We start from the raw sequence: 26,677 nt of genomic DNA on the forward strand, positions 1-26,677 counted from the left end.
ATGTATGGTAAGACAAGCGAGTTGTGATGTATCTGACAGAAATGATAAAGGTTCTCCCGACACAGTCTGGCAGATACTTGGCTCCTACTGCGGCTCTTTCTCATGTTCTAAAACGTCAGCAGCACAGACCCAAGATCCAGCACTGGCTTTAAGAAAAGAAGCACTCTAAAGTGAACAGGGAAGCCTTTGCCAAGTTCTCAAAAGGAGCCCAGCCTCTGCTTTTTCCCGTGAGCACATGGATCTGAGTTCCCTTCCACACAACACCAGCCGGGCACACAGGCAGCAGGGCAGTGGGCACACACTATCACCCAGAGATCAGGACACCCAGAGATCAGGACACATCTTCCCAAGCCCAGCTTTCCAGTGGCCAAGGGAACACGCTTCTCCTAGATACATACTAAATGACAACCAAGAGTACTGACCGCTTCTCCACCACACTAAATAGAACTCTCTCCTCTCAGGAGCCTTTCAAGGCTACTCCTGCCACCTTCAGAGGTGCGGCAACTGCTCAACTGCATCATTACTGTTTCCAACACTGAGAGCCTTCATCCACACTCCTTTGGGAAAACGCTGGGGCCCAAATTGAAAAGGAAATAAAAGAGACCACAATAAAATTGCTAACATATGGGGAGTAACAGAGCAATCCATGACACAATTCTATTACGCTCATCCCCCAAGCCCAGCTAGCCACAGTGGCCCTGGGGAGGAGGAGCCACTCTCATCTCCACAAATCAAAGGTCAAAACCACGCAAGGGCTTTGTTACCCACAAATGGGTCTGGCCGACCGGCATGAAGTCAATGGTGGTCTTGCAAAATCCATTTTTAATTCCAAGGGACTCCTTTTGTAAAACTGAAGTAGCATCTCACAAACTTGGGGACTAATGTACCAACAGCAATATAAAATGAGGGGATATAAGAAAATCCTGATGCAAGATAATGTGAAACAACAACTACCAAAACCCAAACAAAAGACAAGATAACAAGGAGAATTAAATAACCCTGATTTTACGCAGAGAAATTAATGATGCATTCGTCTACAGCCTGGTCAAAAATAAAGACTAAGAGTTGCTGACTTAACTCATGATAATTATTTTTTAAATTGAGTTACACCACCTAAAACATCTCAGAACTACATGCTGTGCACTTTTTAAAAATTATAAAATAATTCAAAGCAACAAAAAATAAAGACAATCTTGTGCACTTTATTTAACTTTCCATTAAGAACTTTTGAGAGCCAGAAAAGAAATGAGTGTAGAGGCTCTTTTCTCTTGCAGCACAGATAAAAGATTCAGATCGTTTTTACTCTTCTCCCACAGCCCTGTTGCTGGAAAATTTGCAAAACATAGGCTTACGCATGTTTACTAGTAAGAAATCAAATTCATCTCCATAACCCTTCCAAGTTATATTCTTTTGAAACTTTCATTCTAAAACACACACATGCACAGACATACTATTTTCCCCACCAAAGGCAGTTTATAAAATTAAAACTGGTCTCAGGGATTCAATATACATTCTCCATGAGCAAAAAATACACATGTAAATGTGGAATGGTACACAAGGATTTCATCTTCCTTACCCCAGTGACAGGCCAAAACATGCAGATTCCATGTGGATCACTGCAGCTGATTCACTGCATTCCTATCCACATCAAAATTGCCCCTTCAATTCTTCCATGTTCCATAAAATTACTATTATTGCCGCCTTTCCCATCTACTTTATTGGCAAATGCCTTGGATTAATAAAGCGCTCATGGTGTTTATGAGCAGAAGATCACTTTATTCCCCTAATACACCAAAAGACACCGTGGGGCAACAGGACCTACCACTTAATTAGATTATATAACTGTCAGGAGTTGGTGAGGTTTTAAATTTATATTTCAATTAATATTTAATAGAGCTTAATTAACAATTCCCCCCTCTCTTCCTTCCACATTCTGCATTCTCCCCTATGTCTTCCTTCTCAGATCTTGGTCCAGAATGGCAATCTGGCTCACAGTATTTGGTAGGGTGGCACCTATGCACACAGACTACTTTACTCAGAACTGCATTTGCCATGGCACCAGCAGAAGCAAATTATGAGTAGAAATGAATTCCTTTCTTAAGAGCTGAGTGTCTATCTACCTGAATATCTAAGCACTGAGGACACACACACACACACACACACACACACACCTTAAAGGAGTCTAAATGGACACATTAACTGTCTGACATCTCTACTTGTTTGCTTCTTGGTAGCCACGTTAAAATCTCCCATGACATTTGAAAGGAAGTAGTGTTGGTGACTTCGCCAAACCTATGAATCACACACAGGCATAGGCAGCCAGTTTTTAGAAGCAGTGTTTCTCAAACCTTTTGGGCTTGAGACCCCTTTACACTCTTAAAAACTATTGAGGACTCCAAATAGCTTCTGTTTATATAGGTCATATCTATCAATATTCAGAAATTCCAGACTAAGGAATTTTTAAATGTTAATTCATTTAAAAGCAATAAACCGGCCAGGCGAGGTGAGTCACACCTAAAATCCCAGCACTTTGGGAGGCCGAGGCGGGTGGATCATGAGGTCAGGAGTTCCAGACCAGCCTGGCCAACATGGTGAAATCCCGTCTCTACTAAAAACACAAAAATTAGCCGGGCGTGATGGCTGGCGCCTGTAACCCCAGCTACTTGGGAGGCCGAGGCAGGAGAATCACTTGAACCCGGGAGGTGGAGGATGCAGTGAGCCAAGATTGAGCCATTCTACTCTAGGCTGGGCGACAGAGCAAGACTCTGTTAAAAAAAAAAAAAAAAAAGGCAATAAACCCATTACATTTGAACATAAATAACCCATCTCTATAAAAAATGTTTTTGAAACAAATATATTAGTGAGAAGAGTGAGTTTTACATTTTTACAAATCTTTTTAAGGTCTGACTTAAAAGAAGATGGCCAGATTCTCCTGTGTCTGCATTCAGTCTGTGACAATATTACATGAAGCCTGTGGAAAACTCCATTGTACGCATTCATAAAAGACTGAGAGTAAATAAAGCAAATACCAGCCTTTTTATTTTTTGGAGACAGAGTCTCACTCTGTCACCCAGGTTGGAGTGCTGTGGCGCGATCTCAGCTCACTGCCACCTCCACCTCCTGGGCTCAAGCAATTCTCCCACCTCAGACTCCCGAGTAGCTGGGATTACAGGCATGCGCCACCATGCCTGGCTAATTTTGTTCTTTTAGTAGAGATGGGGTTTCACCATCTTGACCAGGTTGATCTCGAACTCCTGACCTCAAGTCATCTGCCCGTCTCGGCCTCCCAAAGTGCTGGGATTACAGGTGTGAGTCACTGCACCCGGCCTGCAAATACCATCTTAAAATCATTATTAATATACTTTTGACCTCATAGTCTCCCCGAAAATGTTGGGGATCCCTAGACCCTATTTAAAAACCGTTACATTAGGGGGTTTCAAAATGTTTAAAGACATAAAACAATAGGCCTGAAGAAGCTAAATTTCTCTTTTGCTTCCCAGCCGCTACCACTATCATTCTGGCTAATTAACTGATATATAAGCCACTTCTTACAAGTCACAGTGAAGACAAATCTGAATGCAGGCTTTCTGTTCCAGATCTTAGGTACTAGTTCTTATAGTACTTTCTAGCCTAGTATATAACATAAGAAATGGTTTTTAAAAAGAAGCCACTGAAACAAAGAAGAAAAAGAACACTGAACATTTTTCTCAAGCCTCCTGCTACTTCTGACTGTCTCTGCCTCCATTGGTGCTAACCAAGGACAGCTGGACCAGCCAAAGGGTTTCAGAATGTTTCAGATAAATTTCATTCCCACTCAATAGGAATAGCTTGCCCAGACACCAACTATGGGTCTATTTTTTCTATTGTGGGCTTCAAAAATTTTTTTAAGCTCTTGTTTGATAATTTATTTTAGTTGCTAAGAAACTAGCTTCTTATTGTAGTCAGTGAGAGTAAAGATAAAACAACTGTCAAAATAGTGTGTTATTTTGACAGTAGCCATATCAGAATCATAAATGATATAGCTTATCTGTACATTTTTACCCTCACTAATGGGGTCTAAATACTATATTCTCAGATATTTCATACATACACAAAGACATACAAACATGCATTTTAGTAAGAAAGGCCATCACACAGTTAGCAATGAGCATTCAGGGAATGCACATGTGCATGTATACACACACACACACACACACACACACACACACACACAAAACCAACTAGCCCCCAATTTGAAAGCTCTTTTTTTTTTCTTCCAAGTTTTGGAGCTAGGATCTCACTCTGTCACCCGGGCTAATGTGCAGTATAATCATACCTCACATAGTTCATAGCCTTGAACTCCTGGGCTCAAGCGATCCTTCTGCCTCAGCCTCCCAAGTAGCTGGGACTATAGGCATGTGCCACCTTGCCCAGCTAATTTACTTTATTTTATTTGTGTAGAGATGCAGTCTTACTAATGTTGCCCAGCTGGTCTCAAACTCCCGGGCTCAAGCGATGAATGTCTGTATTCATTCAAACCCTCATTCCCACATCCTCTTGATCTGTCAGATGCTGGTAATCACCATCAGACAGGGTGGATCATCTGTACGGGCCTGCTTGGTCCATGGTTCTCCTAAGCCATGCACAGTGCTTTGGTCAATGACAAATTCATTCTCTTCCTTTTGCTCTCCCTCCCATCCATCCATCTACTCACCCATCCAATCATCCCCCGGCTACTGTACTTTTAAAAAGTTTTTTTGTGGCCAAAGAGTCCAAGCCTTGTGAGTAACAGTGGGTTAACCATGTGAATAATTAAATCTACCAAAAATCTCTAGCAACTCCAAATCAAATACTTGAATATGGATTTTTATTTCACTGTTATATTGCTGATGAGTGGCATCTGGCAGAATTCGAAGGAGGAGAAAAACAAAAATGTATCATTTTCTTTCTGTGTCTACCCAGGACTGGCTATACTAAATGCTGTTCCTCATTACTTTCACCTATTTGTAGGGTAATAACACTTAAAACTTTATCTGAGAAATATTAAGCAGTTGTTAAAAATAATTATAAAAAGTAATAAAGTAACAGAAAATGTCTGTATTATTTTAAGTTATAAGGTGAATAAGCAAGGTATGTATTGTTTATGTTCTAATTTTAGCTAGCTAATATATACGCAAATAGATTAAAAACTGAAAGGGGGCATTACTAAAAATGCAATGAGTTGTATATTTGAAGGGCAGGGCTATCAGCATTTTTTTTCCCTTTGTTTTCCAAACTTTCTGTAATGTTTTAGTATTGTCCTGATCATGAAGACAATGAAAAATATCTCAAAGGTTGATTTTTTTCCTATTCTTGGTGGCTTAGAAAGTTTCCCAACTGGGAGTGAGGTCTACCTATCAATGTCAAGGTGGAAAAAATATGCCAAGAGTGGTCAGCTTGCTCTTTTTGGCTTCCTCCTACATTTCTGATCCCATCTTAGAGTGGAGAAAGATTCTTCCACCCCTCCATCACACACCACTGCTCCTGCCCCCACGCTCATCCCATCCTAGTCCCATGTGGTTAGGGTGATATGTTCCAATCTTCATTTGAGGTCTGATGCAATGTATTGACCTTGCTCCTCATCTTATCTTGAGTAATGGATGAATGTCATGGCCATATGCTTTCCATGACCACAATTCTCATTCTCATTAGAGATCCAGGAAGGCTTCCTTTGAATTCGGCCAAACTGCAATGTGTAAACATTTCTGCTGTGAGATTTGAAACTTGTGATAGAAATTCCAAGCCAGAAGCTTCTGCAAAATATGTGAATCACAGGGAAAGAATCTGCTCTTTTCTGATTGACCCTTTTAATGACGTATTATTTAACCTTAGATGATAGAGATCACAGAGCCTGCCGTGACCTCTTCTAATGACTGTTAAGCTGACCTTAGGCAACAAAGCCAGCAGGAATCAGAATTGATTAGGAGGATTTGCTACCTCTTTCCAAAGAGGCCGGATATAGAGTTCTTATTTCCACTTAATTATCTCTTGGCCTCTGATCCACATGACTGCTTCTAGAAGCCAGCAGGAAACGTGAGGCGAGGAAAGTCAGTCGAACCTCAGTGAACTGGCTCTCCACGTACCCTGGAGACACACACACCTTTTGTATCGTACAATTACAATTTATGGTGTGATGTGATCTTTCTTTATCACGTACTTTTTAATAAAGGATTCGACATACAACCTTAGTTTTAACACTTTGCATCTCAAATCCTGCTAGTCTGCTTGTATAATTAGCCGTGGCTTGACAAACAAAAACTTAAAAGCAAAAACATGAATCGTGCCCATACTGTTTATTACAATGGCTAAACTTGATCATTTTGGAGTAAGAATGGTGGGTACACCTCTTTTCATGAACTGCTTGGCATGCATCATTTACTTACGATGCGTACTCATGATCTGTGTATAGTTAGGAGGTGGATTAAAAAACGTTGCTGTTCTAATTTGTAAACCTTTATCTTCTAGCTCTCAACCTCCAATCTAAACAAAATTCTAACGCTGTCTAGCTCCAGGATGCCCTAGGGCTAGACACAATTCCTCTGTGAATGCATAGATAGCCACTACCTTGGTATCATAGTATCTCAGGTTCAGTCCTAGATTACTTAAGCATCATCAAAGTCCAGCAAATTTTTCTATGAGAGGATTATTAATTATTTTACAATTGCTATAACCCTGAGCCTATGAAGAGACAGCAAGCAAAATCCTGCTTTACTCACTTTTCATGTGGAAACTGGCAAATACTTTCATTTCCAGTGTGCCCGTGGTCATTCAAGATGCAGAGAGATACAGTTACTTCCTTAAGGTCAAAGTCAATGGCTGTTCTAACCTAAAGTCTATCTAGCAGAACACAAAATATACAAAAACACACTGTTATGTTACATCCATAACAGGCGAAGAATGTAAGCATGACCAAAGTTATCTTTTGTGAATAGCTTCGGTCTACCTTTTTGCTCTTTGAAATATGTATATAAAATACATACATGCATGTGTGTGTGTATGTGTGTGTATATAGATACATGATTCATACATATACAGATGCTAAATTTACATAAGTAGGAAAGTTACAAGCATAGTACTCTCTACAGCCTAAGACAATTTTTTAAAAAAGATCATTCTCAAATTTACTGGTATTTTAAATGGTAGAGTCAGAAGATCAGAATTAGAGCTGGTACTCAGCAAATTTTGAGTTAGGTACTCTGGAAACTCAATGTGTTTAAGCCTCAGTTCCTCACCTGGACAATGGGAACAACAATATCTCCTCAAAGATTTCTGGAGAGAATAAATGAAAAAATGCAGTGATTTTTCAAAAGAGTTTTCTGAAACATGAACTCCCTTTTTTTTTGAGACAGAGTCTCGCTCTGTTGTCCAGGCTGGAGTAGAGTGGCATAATCTCAGCTCACTGCAAGCTCCGCCTCCTGGGTTCAGGCCATTCTCCTGCCTCAGTCTCCCAAGTAGCTGGGACTACAGGCACCCGCCACCACACCTGGCTATTTTTTTTTTTTTCTTTTTTGTATTTTTAGTAGAGATGGGGTTTCACCATGTTAGCCAGGATGGTCTCGATCTCCTGACCTTGTGATCCGCCCACCTTGACCTCCCAAAGTGCTGGCCTCAACTCCTTTCTTAAGATTACTAAGAAGCCCAATATGCAAAAGAGACCCAAATGGCCCTACGTCAGAAGAAGAGCAGGATCTTGTAATAGCTCTTCTGCCAGCACCCCATCAGCCCTACCCCATGCACTCACTGGAACCATGAGAATCCACTGGAATTCTCTGTAAAACATAGGAGATAATTCACATAAAAGCAATATAAAATTGCTGTTATCAAAATGAGGGCTGAAAAAATTGAGATAAGAATAGTTTAGGAAAGGGCCAGGCGCGGTGGCTCACGGTTGTAATCCCAGCACTTTGGGAGGCCGAGGCGGGCGGATCACGAGGTCAAGAGTTTGAGAACAGCCTGGCTACATGAGGTCAAGAGTTTGAGAACAGCCTGGCCAATGTGGTGAAACCCCATCTCTTAGCCGGGCGTGGTGGCGCATGCCTGTAATCCCAGCTACTCGAGAGGCTGAGGCAAGAGAATCACTTGAACCTGGGAGGTGGAGGTTGCAATGAGCTGAGATCGTGCCACTATACTCCAGCCTGGGCAACGGAGCAAGACTCCATCTTGAAGAAAAAAAAAAAAAAGAAAAAAAAGAATAGTTTAGGAAAAAAAGACAACTATTTACCATAGCTTTCTCAAATTACATTTACAATTTTACTACTTGTTAGCACTTTTACCTATGAATTTCATGCTAAGCAACTGAGACTTGCGAGTGAGGTACTTCCTATAACTATACCCTATACCGTCTGCACTGAACCTCTTGCATGACCAAGATGCCAAACACAGGAAACGTACTTCTACATACTTTGAAACTTAAAAGCTTTTTCTAGATTTTCTTCGGCTGAAGGAAAATTAACACTTTATTTTGAAGTACTTAGAATAGCCATTTAAAAATATACATGTACTAATGTTCTATTATAAAATAATCCTATGCTTCTCTGGGTGATCCATGGGCCAAGTGCGAGCAACAGGTCAGTGACTGATCACGATATTTACAACGTATGGAGGTGGCCAATAGGAACAATCCTCTATAGGCACATGACTCAGTGATTTAATTCTGGCTGCACTGGGAAGTAAGAGTATTTGGAGGAGAATGGTACTCAGCAATGTCATATCAGTTACGTTCAGTCATGTATGCATATATGAAGGCACACAGCAGAATTAAGAGACTTTTCTGAAGGCTTTTGGGAAAGTCCTATCGCAGATGGGCCCTCAACTCTGTTAATGTCCTTATTAGACACTTCAGAGCAGGAGTAAATTCTCTCTGGCAGAAAATGCTTAGAAGCTTTAGCCCAGCCTGTAGCTGGTTGACTCGGTTTATTACTAATTACTATTGAACTGATATTGTTACTATTACTACTACCTTCTTTGGGTGCTTTAAATTTAGATGATGCAGCTCAATTAGAAGACCTCAAATCACTTTGCAGAGTTCCTGCTTTGACAAGTAGGGATGTTTAAAAGGTTCATCATTTGTTGTTCTCTGAGCACGTTCCAACATACTATTATAGCACTTTGGTGGAAAAAATAATATTAGCCCAATTTTATAAGGGTAGAAATGTAGGTATAGATAAAACTGTTATTATCTATAACAGTTATATAGATGAAATATCACTTGTATAGGGCTCCATCCTTTATAAAGGACTTTTAATACACAGTCTGTGATGATAAAGAAAAGTCCCAGGGCAGTGTTGAGTAAAGACAGAATTCAGTAATTCTAATTTCCAGGCCATTGCTCAATCTGTGGCCCATGCTTTCCATCTATTTTTCACTATAGAGTCTAAACTTCCTGCTTTGCTATTTTTCCTTGGAGAGGCAATGTGGCATAGGGGAAAAAATATGGATTTTAATATCGGCTTTGCTACTCATTAGGTATGTGGCCTTCAGCAACATTCTGCCGCTCTCTGACTCAGTTTCCCCATCTTTGAAAATGGGAATAGAAACAGTACTTTGCAAGTCTGTTGTAGAGAATAAAAATATTACTTTGTAAGTGTGGCGTATTACATGACTTAGAGTCTGGCAGGTGACGGGCAATCAACCAAGATGCAATCCCTCCTTTCTCTTCCCACCCACCATCACCCCTACCACTGTCTTCTTAGATAAGATTAGAGCCCAAATAGCTCAACTAAGGTTTGGGACATATGTACAACTTTTGCCTATGCTGCTGAATAAAATGTCCTCAGATTACTTACCTATCTGCTATCTCCTGATCAACAGGTCTCTAAGAGCAGAGGCCACGTTTGCAGTCTTTTTTGAATTGACCCTCATGTCCCTGAGTAGACAGTGCCTATGGGAAAGTGCGGAGAAACTATTTACTGGGCAATGACTCTGTGTCAGGCACTCTTCTAGCTACTGGGGATGCAGAGGGGATCTCGCCAGATCAGGATGTTTTCCCATAAGTGAGACCCTACCCCTGTCTTAAAGGATTCTGAGAGGATCTAATGAGGCATTTGAATTTTAATTGCACTGGGTACCTATGGAGGCTACAAAAATGTCAGTATAACCATGAGTATTATTGTTGTTTCCGTTAAGAGGGGATTCTGTTCAATAATTATTTGCTCATTAGACATATCTAAGATGTTGTGATTGGAAATTCTTTGGTAGTAAGTACGAGAAATTTTTGATATCTCAATTCAGACACAGTAAGGCAGTAAAGAACTATGGCACAGAGAAGAGAAATTCCTCCAAAGTTACAAGATTAGGCTAGAAATAAACCTAGGAAACATAATCCCCTGTTGAGTCAGACACATGACTTTGAATTTCTGACTTTCACTTCCCATCACCAAGTATGTGGGGAGAGTTTGCCTGTGTCTTCTTATATTCCTGAAATTATGCCATCACTCTCTGATGTGACCCTAGCTCCTGGTGTATCTCCTGGTGCTGTGGGACAAATGTAGAAGTGATATAATCAAGACTAATCAATCGTGTCCATAAGTTCCCATCAGACTTCTAGTGACCTAGCCAATATCCATTCTACCTTTCCTCCTTGGAAACGGAACTCCAATTTATTCAAGTAATATGCCCAGGTAAATTATTACATTTCTTAGCCTCCCTCGCAGCTAGGAGTAGCCATAGGGCTAAGTTCTGGATAACTGTACATAAGTGGAAGTGTTACACTGGAGTTTTAAAAGGGCTTCTTAAAAGAACTAACTCAGTTGAGAAGTATTCCCATTCTAGTCTTCTCCTTCCTTCCTTTTTGCCTGAAACATTGATGTGATGGGTAGAAAATCCCCTTTATAAGGCCTTTGGTTCCCTAATGACCCACCTCTGGAATTCTACTCCATGACTTTGTTTAAGCCACCATTTTTTTTTTTTTTATTTTAATGTGCTTGGCTGAGAGACTTAACTTTAACTGATACAGTGTTAGTAAGCTGTCTGACAAAATTTTGGATTCCCTTAGAATCAATTTCAGAAACATATATAAAAGACGATGCACCTTCTCTTAAATAGCACTTAATAAATTCGAAGGGGTGCAGCATAGTGCCATGCAGAAGTGAACGCTGGAAACACATCACTTCCAACAGTAGCAGTAGAATGTAAATTTCAAGTAATAAGATCAAACCAGTGGATCCAAGGGCTAGGAGTGTTATATCCTTGAGTCCTCAGGATGCCTTATTTAAAAAGATAGAAAGAAAAAAATTAAAACACACACACACACACACACAATTCAACATGTCAGAGTCAACCAAAATTCTAAGATTGCAATGAGAAAAGGAGATGAACAAAACAGGCCAATAGAATTATTACCAATTCTGTTATCATGGCAATACATATTACTATTATCATGGCCACCTTATCGTGTGGCCATCGATTGGGTGTTTGTATGGAAGGAATACAATAGCTAAAATACCACTACAGGCACCCCCTTTAGGCTAGATGGGTTTCTCTGGCTTTGCCCCATCACTGTTTCTGGCCCTGTAGGAATCTTCCTCACTGGCTTACACTGCTGTTTGTCGGGAACTGACCCTATTTCAGGAGAGTGGATCGTATTATTGGAGTCAAAGCTGTATGCAAAGGCATGACATCTCTGCTCTGTTATGAAGTTATTCATTACTATTTCACATTCATCTCTGTCAACCACTCTACAGTCACTTTCACAAGCCATGCCTCTAGCATTTTCAAGCAGCGAGCTGGCCAGGACTATTAACCCCATTCTGTAGATATTTAAATAAAAGCCCAAATTTGGTTAAATTGATCTTCATGTGGTCTTTTTTGGGTCAAGCAGCTGCTCTCCAATTTCATTTTTTAAGTCAGACGGAGGTTAGGACAAGGTTATCTAAAAATGGACTGTTTTTATATAGCAATTTCCTTAAGTAGATACCTGAGTTCTAACATAGATATTGGCCTCAATGTGTCTTTTATTTACGTACTTACTTTTTGGTTTAAAATTGATCTACTATTGTACTGAAAACCAAGTATTGTGATCCTCTTTTTTTTGTTTGTTTGTTTTTGAGACAGAGTATTACTCTGCGGTCCAGGCTGGAGTGCACTGGCATGAATTTGGCTCACTGCAACCTCTGCCTCCCGGGTTCAAGCAATTCTCCTGCCTCAGCCTCCCAAGTAGCTGGAATTACAGATGTGCACCACTATGCCTGGCTAACTTTTGTATTTTTAGTAGAGATGGGGTTTTGCCATGTTGGCCAGGCTGGTCTTGAACTCCTGGTCTTAAGGGATCCAATGGTCTCGGCCTCACAAAGTGCTAGGATTACAGGCGTGAGCCACCACTCCCGGCTTTGTGATCCTTGATATTGAATACATGATGGGCCTTCCAATCCATAAGTAATACAGATACCCTGTCATTAAAAGCCTTTGAAGGCTTTTCTTTCCCTACCTGAGATAGAATAAAATACCTACAGGTTTCCCTAATCTGCAGTTTCTCAAGAACTAACGACACTATGAATAAGAAAGGTTACCTTTCTTTTCAAGAATTCCTGGAAGACTGCCTTTCAATAATGGGTATTTTTTGTTTGGTTCTCCCATGAAAACCACAACTCTCAGCTTTTCTTTTTGCCCATAAATTTATATTTTTCCAGATAGAATAGAGTTAAGCCTAGAAATGTTTTTAAAAATTCTACCTTAAAAGAATTAAACCATTGGCTGTTAGCTTCAGGTTTACAAGTCCCTCTTGGAATTGATGGTGACATTTTTTTCCTCTGGAAACGTAGGTGATTTTCACCCTAGTACTTCATCGGGCTTCAGTGGTCTATAAATCAAGCAACACACACACACACACACACATACACACACACACACACACACACACTCCAACCTCCTAGGATACCAGTCTCACACAGTGGTCTTCATCTAGAGATCATAAGTACGATGATGGCCAGGGGACTTATTAAAGCACTGTTACCATTTATTAGAGCAGTGTACTGAAAAAGAAAGAAACAAAAGGTTAGCTACCTTCCCACCAGCCAGCCAAGAGGAATATACAGACTACTCCTGTAGGTACTTCCTCGTACAGATATTATATTTAAATGGCAGGGCCAAAAGACCTTAAGACCTAGTATACCATTGTTCTTGCACTCTTGGATCTGAAATACATTTGACTTGAAAGACCTTTCTGGCTGCTTTGAGGAGGCTGCTTCACAGAAATTGCAATTTATATTCTTGAAAATCTGTCTAACATTCTTTGAAATAATAAAGGCATACAAGTGAATCACATGAAAAAGGAATTTTACCAAAAAGTCCTTCTGGTCCTATGAGTCCAGAGATCTCTTCCTCATGTCCCACAAATGCTGCCTTCACTTCATGAGTCTCAAATAGCCACAAGGACTACTGGGCCAACTTCTTTGCTTATGTTTTAGAAAATGTGCTTCACAATATATACCTTATCTAGGATAGGCAAAACTATTAATCCTACATAGTGCTAAGGCAGACAGGGAAAATCAATTACTAAATAAAACCTTTATTAATACAAACATGAGCATTCACAGAGACATAAATTATTAGCTCTTGGAAGATTTTCATATTTACACTTTTACTCAGGCTGCCATACTTAACAGTATTTAAAGTTCAATACTCTCAAAATCTTAATTCCACATCTAGTAACAGTTGATCAAATATCAATATCCCATGGGCAGAATAAGACCCCCTTTTTCTATCTTCCCATAGAATTAAGCCAAATATCTACATTATAAAGTACTTATTTTTAAGTACTGAAAAGAGTTCAGTGTCATATATCTGTCTTATACACGAAATGCAAGTTCCTTGAGAGCAAAGATAATGTCTATACATGTCTGGCACATAATAGATGCACATTCGATATTTTGTAAGTTAATTAATGAATTCATCTTTGTATCCCACAACACCTAATGCAGTATCTGGCACATAAGCAGGTATTCAGTAAATATACTAACTACTTGTCACACAAACTCTTATCAGTGGGTTCTGAGCTTTGAGGGGTTCAGCCCACCATCACCAAAGATAGTCATGGGTTTGCTTTTTCCATCAACTGGTCTTCACTCTGATATGGTGACCTATTTGCAATACAGCTCCCTACTATTAGGGATCAAGTCTGGCTACTAGATTGTGAGTTCCCTGAAGACAGAACTGAGTCTTTGACCACTGGATTGCTATGACTGTGCAGACACTGTCTACTAGAGTCAAATTTTGGTTTGAAATAGTTCATTATTTTATTTAACCACTTAAACTAGTTCAGTCTATAATGAGTTAATTGACAGATGTGAAAAATTTTAAACCCCTCTGTCAGGGCTCAGAATATGATACTTCCAAATATGGCTTCTTGATTTTTTATTTTTTCCATGCTATAATTTAAAATGTATTTATTTCATCATATTCTTTAGCACATAGAAAGTATATGGCATCAAGTATATGGCTCAGTATGGTTTATTGCACACATCATAGTGAAGATAACTGCGATACAGGGAAACTGGACCCAAGGTGCTGGGTCTAAGAATAGGATGCTCTCATGGCCTCCGCCAACTAGCCATAGCCTTTCATCTTCATCTCTTTCTTCTCTTTCTTCCTGTGTTCCTAGTGTTAGTTCTTCACGGTCACCTTTTATTTCTTCTTCCTATATTTATATCAAATTTTGTTTCTTCTTCAGACACAAAATCTTGAAGGTGTAACCTGTCTTGCCTACTCCTAAGTCTTTGAGGCTAGTTGCTACCTTATCTTCCCACATAAAGAGACAGAGATTTTTCCATTAGGTGTATTTTCCTTTTATTTTTACCTGCAAACCTCTAGTATTGGGGCCTAGAGAAAATGAACCCTAGCATTAAAATATAAAATGTTAGTCGAAGAGTTCAACATAGCCTTACTTTGTCTCGAGATCTCAGATAAATGAACACTAATGTGTAAGGAGATAATATACACACACACACGCACATACGCACGCACAGCCACTTCAGGAACCCTGCAGCAGGAACCGTGTCCAATCCCAGAAAAGACACGGCACTGTGCTGCTTAAATGAAAAGGAAGAAAAAAGGCAAGGAGGGATAAAAGTATAATCATCTAAACTTTTAAAGACAGCAATTTAAGCAAATTGCCATATCTGCTTTTAGAAATGAAAGGGGAAGAAAAATGCTCATTTCTTTTGAAGTAAAATTGCGTAGGTCAATGGCTGTGACAATCCTCTCAATAACCACTAACAAAAGACCAGTTTGGGTGGTTAGGGAAGCCGCTCAATAGCAGGTATTCATTGAATCTTGGAATAATTTCGCTTACCACAAGCTGTGAGAGAGAACCAAGCACTGTGTAGAACACAGCCTGCTAGGTAACACATCAGCAGCCGAGGTGGAAAAATAAAACCCACAACCAAGTATTTCTTGAGCTTTATCACATGACTATTTACTCCAAGGCAGGGAACTGAATGTGGAGCCCATTTAAGGCACATGAACAGAAACACATATACTGGATCGGAGGCGAATGTATGTCTATGATTGGTTTGTGCCAGGGGAATCCTTATGTGTTATTTAAGATATTTTATTTTAGATGAGAGAGCGGTAGTTTTCTGGACTACAGCTTTCTGGAAACTAGGTTCACTTATTCAAGAATTTACTGAACACACAGGGTACATGGAGCCCAGTAAGTATCTATTCCCCAATTTTGAACCTATACCAAAATATATCATGAAACAAGCCATCACACCAACTAGAAACAAATAAATAGTTACAAAAATACTGTCCACAGTATAATTTACATAAATAATGGTGGAAGAAATGAGAAGTAAAAATGAGTTACTTAGGGAAGGTTTCTTGGAAAAGGTGTGGCCCAAGTAGGATGTTAGAGAAACTGTGACATGTAACCTCGAAAAGTGGTTTTATGCTGTTTTAAAATAACTGCACAATTTAACTAGGTTGACTAATGATTAATTTGAACTATGCATCTGAGCATAGACAGCTTTATAGTGCACAAGAAGCCCATATACCAGCCATGCCTACTTCTATCACTATCTGTAATACCTCATTTAATTTGTCCTATATGGAAAAGATGATATGGTCTCCTTCCAGAAGAGGTAGAGGCATAACTACTATGGAAAATGTTGTGGTAGTTTCTTATGAAATTAAACATATTGCAGGATGTAGTGGCTCATGCCTATAATGCAGCATTTTGAGAGAATTGCATGAGGTCTGGGGTTTGAGACCAGCCTGGACAACATGGTGAGATCACATCTCTAGAAAAAATTTAAAATAAAAATCAGTCAGGTATAGCGGCACATGCCTATAGTCCTATCTACTTGGGAGGCTGAGGCAGCAGTATAACTTGAGCCCAGGATTTTGAGACTACAGTGAGCTACAGAGGATTGTATCACTGCACTCCAGCCTGAGAGACCCTGTCTCCAAACACATATACACAGAGAGAGAGTTACCATATGACTTAGGAATACAAGTCCTAGATATTTATCTAAGAAAAGTGAAAATATATGCCATGCACAGATTTGCACACAAATGTTCACAGTAGCTTTATTCTTTTTTTTTTTTTTTTTTTTTTTTTTTTTGAGACAGAGTCTCACTGTGTCTCCTAGACTAGAGTGCAGTGGTGCGATTTCGGCTCACTGCAAGCTCCACCTCCCAGGTTCATGCCATTCTCCTGCCTCAGCCTCCCGAGTAGCTGGGACTACAGGCGCCCGCCACCACGCCTGGCTAATTTTTTGTATTTTTAGTAAAGACGGGGTTTCACCATGTTAGCCAGGATGGTCTCGATCTCCTGACCTCGTGATCCACCTGCCTCGGCCTCCCAAAGTGCTGGGAGCCACCACAGCTGGCTTAGCTTTATTCTTAAGAACCCCAAACTGTAACTGATCCAAATGTTCATCAATGGATGAACGAAGGAACACACTGTGGTCTATTTTCACAATAAAATACTACTCAGAAACAACAAACTATTAAGCCAAGCAACAATGTAGATACATCTCAAAGCATTATTTTTATACTATACATGAAAAGCAATATATATATATATGAAGCATGACACGACTATATTCCATATAATTTCATTTAAAGAATGAAATTCTAGAAGAGCTTATAAATAGCAACAGAAAGCAGATCAGTGGGTGCCAGGCACCAGTGATGGAGTGGGGAAGGTTGGCCATAAAGGGGCATGAGGTGACCTTTTGGTGTCATGGGAATGCTCTTGTCTAGCGGGATTGTGGCTGGAGAGAGGAAAACATACATTTGTCAAAACTCAGGCCAGGCGCAGTGGCTCATGCCTGTAATCCCAGCACTTTGGGAGGCCAAGGACGGCAGATCACCTGAGGCCAGGAGTTCGAGATCAGCCTGGCCAACATGGTGAAACCCTGTCTCTACTAAAAATACATCAAAATTAGTTGGGCGTGGTGGCGTGCACTTGTAGTCCCAGCTATTCAGGAGGCTGAGGCAGGAGAATCTCTTGAACCCAGAAGGCAGAGGCTGCAGTGAGCCAAGATCATGCCACTGCACTCCAGCCTGGGTGACAGAGACTCTGTCTCAGAAAGAAAAAAACAAGTAAAATAAAATAAAATAAAAATGTTTATCAAAACTCATCAAACTGTATACTTAAAATTGGTGAATTATTTATGTGAATTATACCTCACTGATCAAAAATAAAAACCATGGATATGAATACTGAAAAACTCTGATATATTTATATATTTTCCTAATTTCATCCTAATTTAGTTTTTTATTTAGACGATTGATCCAATACATCTTTAGACACTACTCACGTGATGTGTGCCAATCTAACTGAAAATAAACGACCACTGGAAGAACTAAAAACCTTATCAGTCCATGGCCTGTGCCTGGAGCTTTTCTGGTGGAGTTCTGCCATCAGGTGCTGAGAAAATGGGCGGCCTTCTCAGGACTGCTAAAAGTCAAGGCAAGAAGATGCTCAGGCACCACTACTGGGTAGAATCCAATTAGACACACACCTTTCTTGTCTCCTTGGGTCTCTGTCAGCGGCACTGAATCCTAGCTCATCTCATAATCCCTCTTGAATACCTATAGAAAGGACTACTTGTGAGCTCAAAATCAAAGGCATATCACATGTTACTATTTTTGGCTCCAACATATTCCCACTCTCCTTTCTTTTAATAGAGTGAAACTCTAGCCTTCATTTACAGAAGGACTAGAAGGAAACTAGACAATGAGAAATACAGTACTTTTCTAACTCTTCTCTACTTGATTCTCCCTCTGATTTGTATGCATGTTCTCTCTCCTTCCTTTCTTTCCATCCTGTTTTGCTGGCCTTCTTTCCTACATCTCTCTCCTCCATCTGTCCATCTTGTCTGCCTCATATTTGCTTCACAATTATTCTTCTGACTTTTGGTGCATTTCCTGACTTCTGCCTTTGTTAAAATCTGTGTATTTTCTGGAGGATAATGTATATGTCATTGTTCCTTCTGTGGCTTTTTCTCTTTTCTTTATTCAAATAACAGAGGAATGAATTTTTCTCAGAGAAAAGAAAGAAGATGAAAGGAGGAATTAGGTTGAGACGAGAGAGCGTGGAATGAGAGAGGAAGGTGTCAATTAAAAAAATGAACCCCACTGCATCCCCCTCTTGACAGGTGGGGTGAGTGGAGCTGACAGCCGTCGCATTAGCTGGCTTTGGTGGAACCCTCATGCCTTGTGGTTCCCCCGAGCTCAAAAAGAGTGATTCCAGGGCCAGCGGACACACTCACACATTTTTACTTGGTGTTCCAATGCCTCCCCCGCAGCTATTTCTAATAATGGTAATTATAATGATTTGAGGCTTAAGCAGGGCAATTCCGGCCCGAAGGCAGATTGTAATGAAGTAGTCAGGGTGAAGGGAGGGGAGAGGGGCTGCGGTGGGAAGAGGCCGGATGGGGCACTTTCAGGCCTTCAACAGCTTTGTCTAGTCAAGTGCAACCAGGATGGCCTCATCTTTTAAGCCCAACGTTTTGTCTTGCAGGATATTCAGAAGCCAGTTTCTCTGGAGATAGAGGATTGCTCACATCCATAGACAGGCCATACTGACTCCTGAGCAAACAAACTGCTTGCTCTGTATGCCGGCAGCATTCACCCAGCCTGTGGCCTGTAGTGGCTACTGCTCTCTCAGCTATGGCTTGAATCACATGCCTCACGCTTTGTCCAGCCCCTCCTTGTTCCCTCACCATAGATAATACTATCTTAAGAGCCTTGGCCAGAATCCAATTACTGCTGATATACATCTTCTCTTGACTCCAAATGACTCTTTCTGCCATTGAAGGATACCCCAGAATGTTGAAAACTTGTCCTGATTGCAGAGTTAATGGTCATGTGGTCCTCGGCACTAACAGAATGGCCTTAGGGGGAGCCTTGATGGGTCTCTCTAGTCATCAGTGTTACCCCACCTCTCCCGCTCTGCCCTTATTAAAGCCATTCGTTCTGAAAGCTAAATGAATATGTTTCATCTTCAAATGCTGGAAAACAATAGCAGGCAGCTAGCGATCTGTATAGAACAATGCTAGCTTAATCACTACTATTCTCTTTCCTTCTCCCTCTTTCTCTCTCAATTGCTCTCTTTTCAGCTTTGTTCCCACTATCATCAATGACGCCTTTATAGACAACTCCATGATTTTGTACTCACGGAGCACACACATGTAGGCACATACCAATACCAATCTATACTTACATTAAATCTGTGAGAAGAAAAACATACATGTTTTATAGAGGCATAATACATATAACAATCTCATATATAGATTATGCATATCTAGGGATATTTATTTTGGTCCTTTCTAAGCAGTCAACACATTCTTACAATGCCAAGTGTAATGGATACTTATATCTAAACAGTTCATTTTACAACAGTAAGATTTTTTCAAATAATTGTAGTGATAAAAATATGAATACATTTACGTTATCAATGCATTACAGAGGAGCTAAAACTATAGAGCATATATAGCTTATGCAATATAGTGTAAATAACTGCATAATGCCTATAATGAAACAAATTAAGCATTTACATTAAATTAGAGATGTATATTTTTGAAACTGCATTATAGAAACATTTGGAGTATTCTGTTTCCCTTTTCATCTCATCTATCCAGCTCGGAAAATAGGAAGTCATAATATTATCTCTTTATTCCATAATAGCAGAAAGTTAGTATATGAATACTTCCTCTCCAGATCACAGTACCATCATATAAAATTTCATCTTTCCTGACCGGGCGCGGTGGCTCACGCCTGTAATTCCAGCACATTGGGAGGCTGAGGCAGGTGGATACCAGGTCAGGAGATTGAGACCATCCTGGCTAACATGGTGAAACCCCGTCTCTACTAAAAATACAAAAAATTAGCCGGGCATGGTGGCGGGCGCCTGTAGTCCCAGCTGAGGTAGGAGAATGGCGTGAACCCGGGAGGCAGAGCTTGCAGTGGGCCGAGGTCGCGCCACTGCACTCCAGCCCGGGTGACAGAGCAAGACTCCGTCTCATAAAAAAAAAAAAAAAAAAAAAAAATTTTCCTCTTTCCATTCCTCCTCCCTTGCACGCTGTCTAGGCACTTAAGTAAATACAACCGCAAGAGAAAACAACTGTTCAATATATCAAACAATAATTTTTACTCATTGTAATGCTCTATTATTAATTTTATCACAGAGTATATAATTCATCACCACAGATAATTTAATAGCATATTATCCTCAGGGCCTATACTACGTGTGACATACAGCAGGCACTCCATACATGTTTGTTAAGTAAACCATTTATATCCATTTCATATATGGGTGAAAGAGTACTCAATCTGTAACTTTATGAGTTAGAACTTGGTGAGTACTGGCAAGCACACTATCTGATGGCTTGCAAAACAAAAATCACCTTCAAGGAGAAATTCAAATTGTGAATTAATTATTCAGACAAGAAATAATAGGATGTAGCTGACTAATTTAGTATCGTAGTTTTTATATTTTCTGTATTTTAAAAATGCAAATGAGTTATTCACAGAAGTTGATTCGGGTTCATTGTATACAAGAAATGCTTGCTTCAAGCCATTCCTGGGAATCTGAATGTTTGCTAATATACTGCTTACAACTACATTCTCGGAGAAAATGAAAAAGGAGATAACTCCAAAGTACACAGTAGTAGGAGCCAATGTATTTGAAATGTACGTAAAGTGCACACCCACTGAAATCACATGCATTTGAATGTCCGTTAAAATCAGTCAGCAAACATGCAGTGAAAAATATAGAGCACACATACAAAATGAATCCATACTACACAACATAGCAATATTCAGTATGTAAATATGGGCACGTATACGCTAAAGCTCAGCAATCCATTTGCTAACTAGTCAACCAAAGAAAAACATTAGTAGAACATTTCTGCCGACTCAGCAAACACAAAAGGGTCTGTTTAAAAAACAAATAGTTTAATTGCATAAAAGTTGCTTTCTTTTAGTTGGTCAAGTTTAGTGTAAGATGTAAAATGATTCAATGCAACGTAAAAAAATCTTATTTATAATTAATTATAAGACTGTTAAACATTTTTATTAAAAACTTAATTTCCATGTTTCCTTAGTCCCAAATTAAGGTTTCCTTTACACCTGAGCTTTATCATCTAGTCAATACGATGACAGCCTTACTTACGGGCAAACAGGTAAACAGGTTTTAGTACATAGAACAAAAACATACTACAAAGTACACCCAGTGTTCCTTTTACGTACCAACTGTTTGAATTTTGCTATCAAAAAAGACCTTTTTGGGCCTCCTTTGAAACAGTCTAGTCCTAGGATTTTTTAAAATGTCACAAAGACCTGTCTCATACCCAGCAGATAAATCCTCCTGTGTAAGGGTGAAAGCGACACAGGAAATAGGCCCTGTGTACCCTTGGAGGGTTCACAGAGATGCACAGGATCCAAGGTTCCATGGTCCATTAAGCAGGAGGTACCCATTGTGTTGATAATGGCACTACCTCTTTGTGGGATACAACAACAAATGAGACACAAGGTCCGAAATCAAGAAGTTCTCAGTCTCAGTGGGTGAGTCACAAACACCCTGAGAGTGATGGAATCCCTCAACAAGAATGTAGAATGAGATCCATGCAGAGCCAGTTTGAAGTCAGAACTCAACAGAAACATCAATATCTCAGAACCTGGTGAGAAGAGATGCCCAATAGGGGTAATAAAAACACCCAGGGTTATAGAGGTCAAGGGAGTAGAGCTTCTGAGAAGTCATGAAGTATCAAATATTGCTAAGAAACAGGTTCAATAAGATCAAGACCGAAAAATATACATTGCATTAAGCAACTGTGGAGTCCTGGTGACACTGACTAGAAAAAATATTAAAGATGGAGACAAAGGAAGACCAAAGTGGGTTGAGGAAGTGCAGACTTCTGTCTTTGAGAATTCAAACGACATAAGAAAGAGAAAGACTGTATATAGCTAAGAAAGATGGAATCCAGTCGAGGGAAGGTTTCTTTAATTTCTGTAGGTTCTCTAGGTTGGAAGAGAATATCTGTCAGCTACAGAGAAGGAAGCATCAAAGGGAATGACAGATCTAAGACAGGAGGCTACTATGAGGGGCACAGGTAGAGGAACTATCTTTATGCAGAAAAGAGAGATTCTTACCGAGAAAGGAGAAAAGAAAAAAAGTGTATTAGGTTGGTGCAAAAGTAATTGCAGTCTTTGCCATTAAAAGTAATGGAAAGACCTCAATTATTTTTGCACCAACCTAATAGATACATTTGAAGAAAATGTAGGGGGAGATTGAGAAAGTTCAAGATTAAAGGATTCCATTTCCTCCATTAACTAGAAGGCAATGTCATCTGCTAGAAGGAGGTTGATTTCAGGAATTAAGGAAAGGGGAACATTTTTAATAGTCCTACAGTCACTAGTTTCTCTAGAAAAAGTGAAAACATTAACTGGTAAAACTGAGAATCCAGGTGAAGTTGGAGAATAGGTATTTGGGGTCGCACTAATCCTCATATTTGTAGAATTAGGTACATATTTGTAGAATTAGTAACCATCATTCTATCCATTCCTTACTTCAAAAAATAAGACCATGTTTTAAAAGGAGAAGTTTATTTCTGCTCCAGTTACCCGTGGCGAACATCTCCCATACCTCAGCACCAATATAGAATGTTGGCTTCTTGTTAGCTCACAAAGCCAACAGTGTAGCACTAGAGAAAGAATACAAGACTGGTTTCCACACTTGCTGGGAAAGGCTGGTGCTTTGTGCATCTCTGTCCAGGTTATCCAGGCCCTCTCCACAACATTGTCCCTGTTCTTCCGGCTGCCCACTGTGTAGGAAAGTGCCTGGTAGTTGATGCACTATGAGGGCCTGAGCACTGACCCCTCTCCCACCTTTGAACTCCCATCCCGCTGCTGATGCTGGAAGGTCAGGAAGCTTCATGGCAGCAGGGACCCAGGCGATACATAGAGACCTGCAGAGCTCACACAGGCCGCCAAGCTCATGCTCACTTCTGTGGCAGACTTCATAAGGCTCCGCTCTTTGACTGGCGTTGAGTTTATGTGAAAGTAATTAACAGTAATTAATCCTTAATTACAGTAATTAGCCAAGTCGCAGTAAATTAAACCACATCTGGAGCAGATGAGGGCTTCCGAATGGGAGGCAAAGAGAGGCGACAATCGGGGAGATGCTGAATTCATCTGACAGCATCTGATTAAGTCTACCTGTTGCTGGCAGCCTCATTTGCATGTTGTTTTTGTTTGCATTTCCCAGTAACCCTTTCAACGGCATTCACAGTGTGGACCTCTTGGTCCCTGCTTAAATACCAGTTAGGCAGCCCTGCTGCCACAATATAAGCGAGTCCCTTCATATCCAGCAGGGTGGTTGTGTTTGCCCGGGCTTTATTTATGTTTCCCCCCCTCCCTTCTAACAAACAAAAATATAAATAGCAGGGACCTCATCAAGTGACAGGCTGAAATCAGAAGAGAAGCCAAGAGAGTTTCTTTTTTTTTTTTTTTTGGCTGATGAAAGGAGAAGATGATATGAGCCATTAACATGTCTGATGGGGGTAGGGAAGCAGAGGGTAGGAAAATGGCAAAAGATACCTGCAAAAATAGGTCAAGTGGGTCATCCTCTTATGGAGAAGTCCCTAGAGCCTACAGAGAGGGAGTCCAGTCTGCAGAAGACCTGTTGCCCATATGTCAGAAACACAGACACAAGCATGCACATGTATGTGCACATGTGCGCGCACACACACAGACACACACACAAACAGATAAAGCATTGGCAAAAAAACACTGGAGTCCTCCATTTTTCTGACCTTATTCTGATGAACGCTACCCCTCTATGCATTGCTTTTGCATATTAAACAACGAAACACATGCACATGAAAGAAAATGTAAACATGCAGTAAAATATAGTGATAAAAATAAAATCTACCCAAAATGCCACCATCTAGAGATGGGTGATGGCAAATCTTAAGAAGAGAAAAAATATGGCAAAATACTGCAAAAGAATAATTATTCTAGTTGCTTCTTTAGCACCAAGGGGACAGAGCTGATTGAGTTCTTTTGACTTTGTGTCCTGCCTCTGCTCTGGTCTTGATTAAACTTATGCAAAGCAATACTTTTCCTGGGTTGTGACTCTTGGAGGTCACCTTGCCAGATTGGTGAGATCTCAGTTTAGCTGTGGTAACTAAAGCAAGGAGAACAGAGAGAGCCATAGATACTTTTGCTTAGTAAAATCTTTCTTTGAGGATAGGGACTGGAGTATTGAACCTTTTCAGAGGAATGAGAGGGGCCTGTGACAAAAGGGCAGAGGAGGGAATACCTCCCTGCAAAATCTTACACAACTAATTAATGTCATAAGGCCGAGGATGAGAAAGTAGCACTTCACTGTTTCATCCTCATCACACATAAAGTATTCCAAAGACCCACATCTCCTATGCCTGAGGTGTGTGCTGGACAGGTCAGGACATCCATATGACTGTCTTCTGGGCATGCAGCAGCATTACCAGGCCACAGATAAGACATGAGCTTCAGGTAACTGATCTGCATTAGTCTATTGCAATCTCTTTCCTCAACAATGCCACCAACTCAGGGACTAACAGTTGATGGCTGTATTATTGGAATAGGGCAGAACTAATTGACAAGAAGTGGATTCACTAACTCCATGCTCTAACCAGCTGATCCACCTGCCATCCCTAACTTCCATTACCTTCTGCTACCCTCATAGTGATTTATGGTTGCCTTCAGATATCCTGAAGCCCTCCAGGGTTTACCCCAACAATAAATGGCTCTGCTGTTTACCAGCTATATAACACTGGGGCAGGTTTAGAAACTAAGTTATGTTTCTAAATATCTGAAGTGGGATAAAATGGTATCAACATCATCAAATTATTGGGAAGATTAAATGAGGCAATGAATATACAATGCTTGCCACAGTGCCTGATGCAAAGGAAATATTCAGTAATGTTTACTTATTATATTAATTGTTGCTATAATGATTTTTATTATCTGTCTTTTGCTTATTATACTGAGAAGCAGTACAGTGTACTGATCAAAAGCACACACTTTTGAGTCAGACTGCCTGCCTAGGTTGATTAAATATGCCACTTATAAGCTGTGTGACCTTCAGTAAGTTACCTAACCTCCCTAGGACTCAGGTTCTTAACTGTAAAAGAGAAATTATAATTATACCTACCATATCTACTTCTTTCAAAAAGTTAAATAAATTGCCTGAAACATGTTGAGAATAGGACCAAGCATATACCTGTAGTAAATGCCAAATAAGTGCTTCCTATTAGTTATATATCTATGTATATTATATGTCTATATTATGTATATATACACATCTACACAATATCTTTGAAACTTGATTTCCATATTAAAAGTATGTGTTAATTTGCATAAATTCTTAAAAAATGTTTTTGGTTGATAAAGATAAGGAAAAAAAGAAGCACATGGATAAATAGCAGAAGGTAATTCAGTAGGCAGAATCTGTCCATTTCATAGTGAGCAGATCTATCAATAGGTTATCATTTAGGGAAAACTCACTTTTTATCAATAAAGAGGCTCAATTTGATGCAGGCAGTCTAAGGTTAATTTCCTACTCACTGTAAGAATTCAACCACATATTTTTATTTTTTACTTTTTTTAAACCTCTGAGGTTAGTTACCAAGTATTCCTGGATGCTGCCTTGAAAATTCTGCTTGAAAATGCTTGTCAACCACCTTTATTCAGATGTCCTATAAAATGTACTGAAAAGAGAAGTGGCTATTGCAAGTTGAACAGAGAAGAGTATAAACGCCGAACACAATGCTGAGGAGCTTACCAGCAGTAACCCTACAATTATCTTGTGGTTTCCTAGAAGTTATAATGAGCTGACCCACTTGGCGTATCAAATTCCTCCTGACTGGTTTTGTAGTTCTCACCCATGCAGAGACACAGCTCTATGAAGAAAAATAACAGGCCATTTAAACTGAAATATGTTGCGGTGGGTGGGGAGAATATCGGGAAAGAGATGCATCCTGCAGTTAAAAATTATTCAACTGGTGTTATAAAGTTAAAAACCAGAGGCCCTGAATAAAAAAATGTATGTGTGTGTCTATATATATATCTATATAAATATATATATTTATGTATATATCTATATTTTTTTATATTTTTATATATATATAGACACACACATTTTTGAGAAAATAATTCTTTGGCTGAGAGA

General features: G+C 39.8%; 1 protein-coding gene across 6 annotated transcripts in view; it reads right to left on the bottom strand.

Moving 5' to 3' along the window:
* PBX1 (PBX homeobox 1) overlaps positions 1 to 26,677 on the bottom strand; it is a 293,843-nt gene that overhangs the window by 98,074 nt on the left and 169,092 nt on the right. Inside the window, exon 1 of one of the 6 annotated variants that reach the window (XM_073011834.1) lies at positions 6,735 to 6,801. The exons of the other annotated variants lie outside the window; for them this stretch is intronic. Coding sequence (XP_072867935.1) covers positions 6,735 to 6,786 — 52 coding nt within the window. The 5' untranslated portion in view covers positions 6,787 to 6,801. Of the gene's footprint in view, positions 1 to 6,734; positions 6,802 to 26,677 lie in introns of those variants that run through there. 6 annotated transcript variants of the gene reach the window in all.

The sequence above is a fragment of the Chlorocebus sabaeus genome, chromosome 25 (genome assembly GCF_047675955.1).
Source record: "Chlorocebus sabaeus isolate Y175 chromosome 25, mChlSab1.0.hap1, whole genome shotgun sequence".
Classification (NCBI taxonomy): Eukaryota; Metazoa; Chordata; class Mammalia; order Primates; family Cercopithecidae; genus Chlorocebus; species Chlorocebus sabaeus.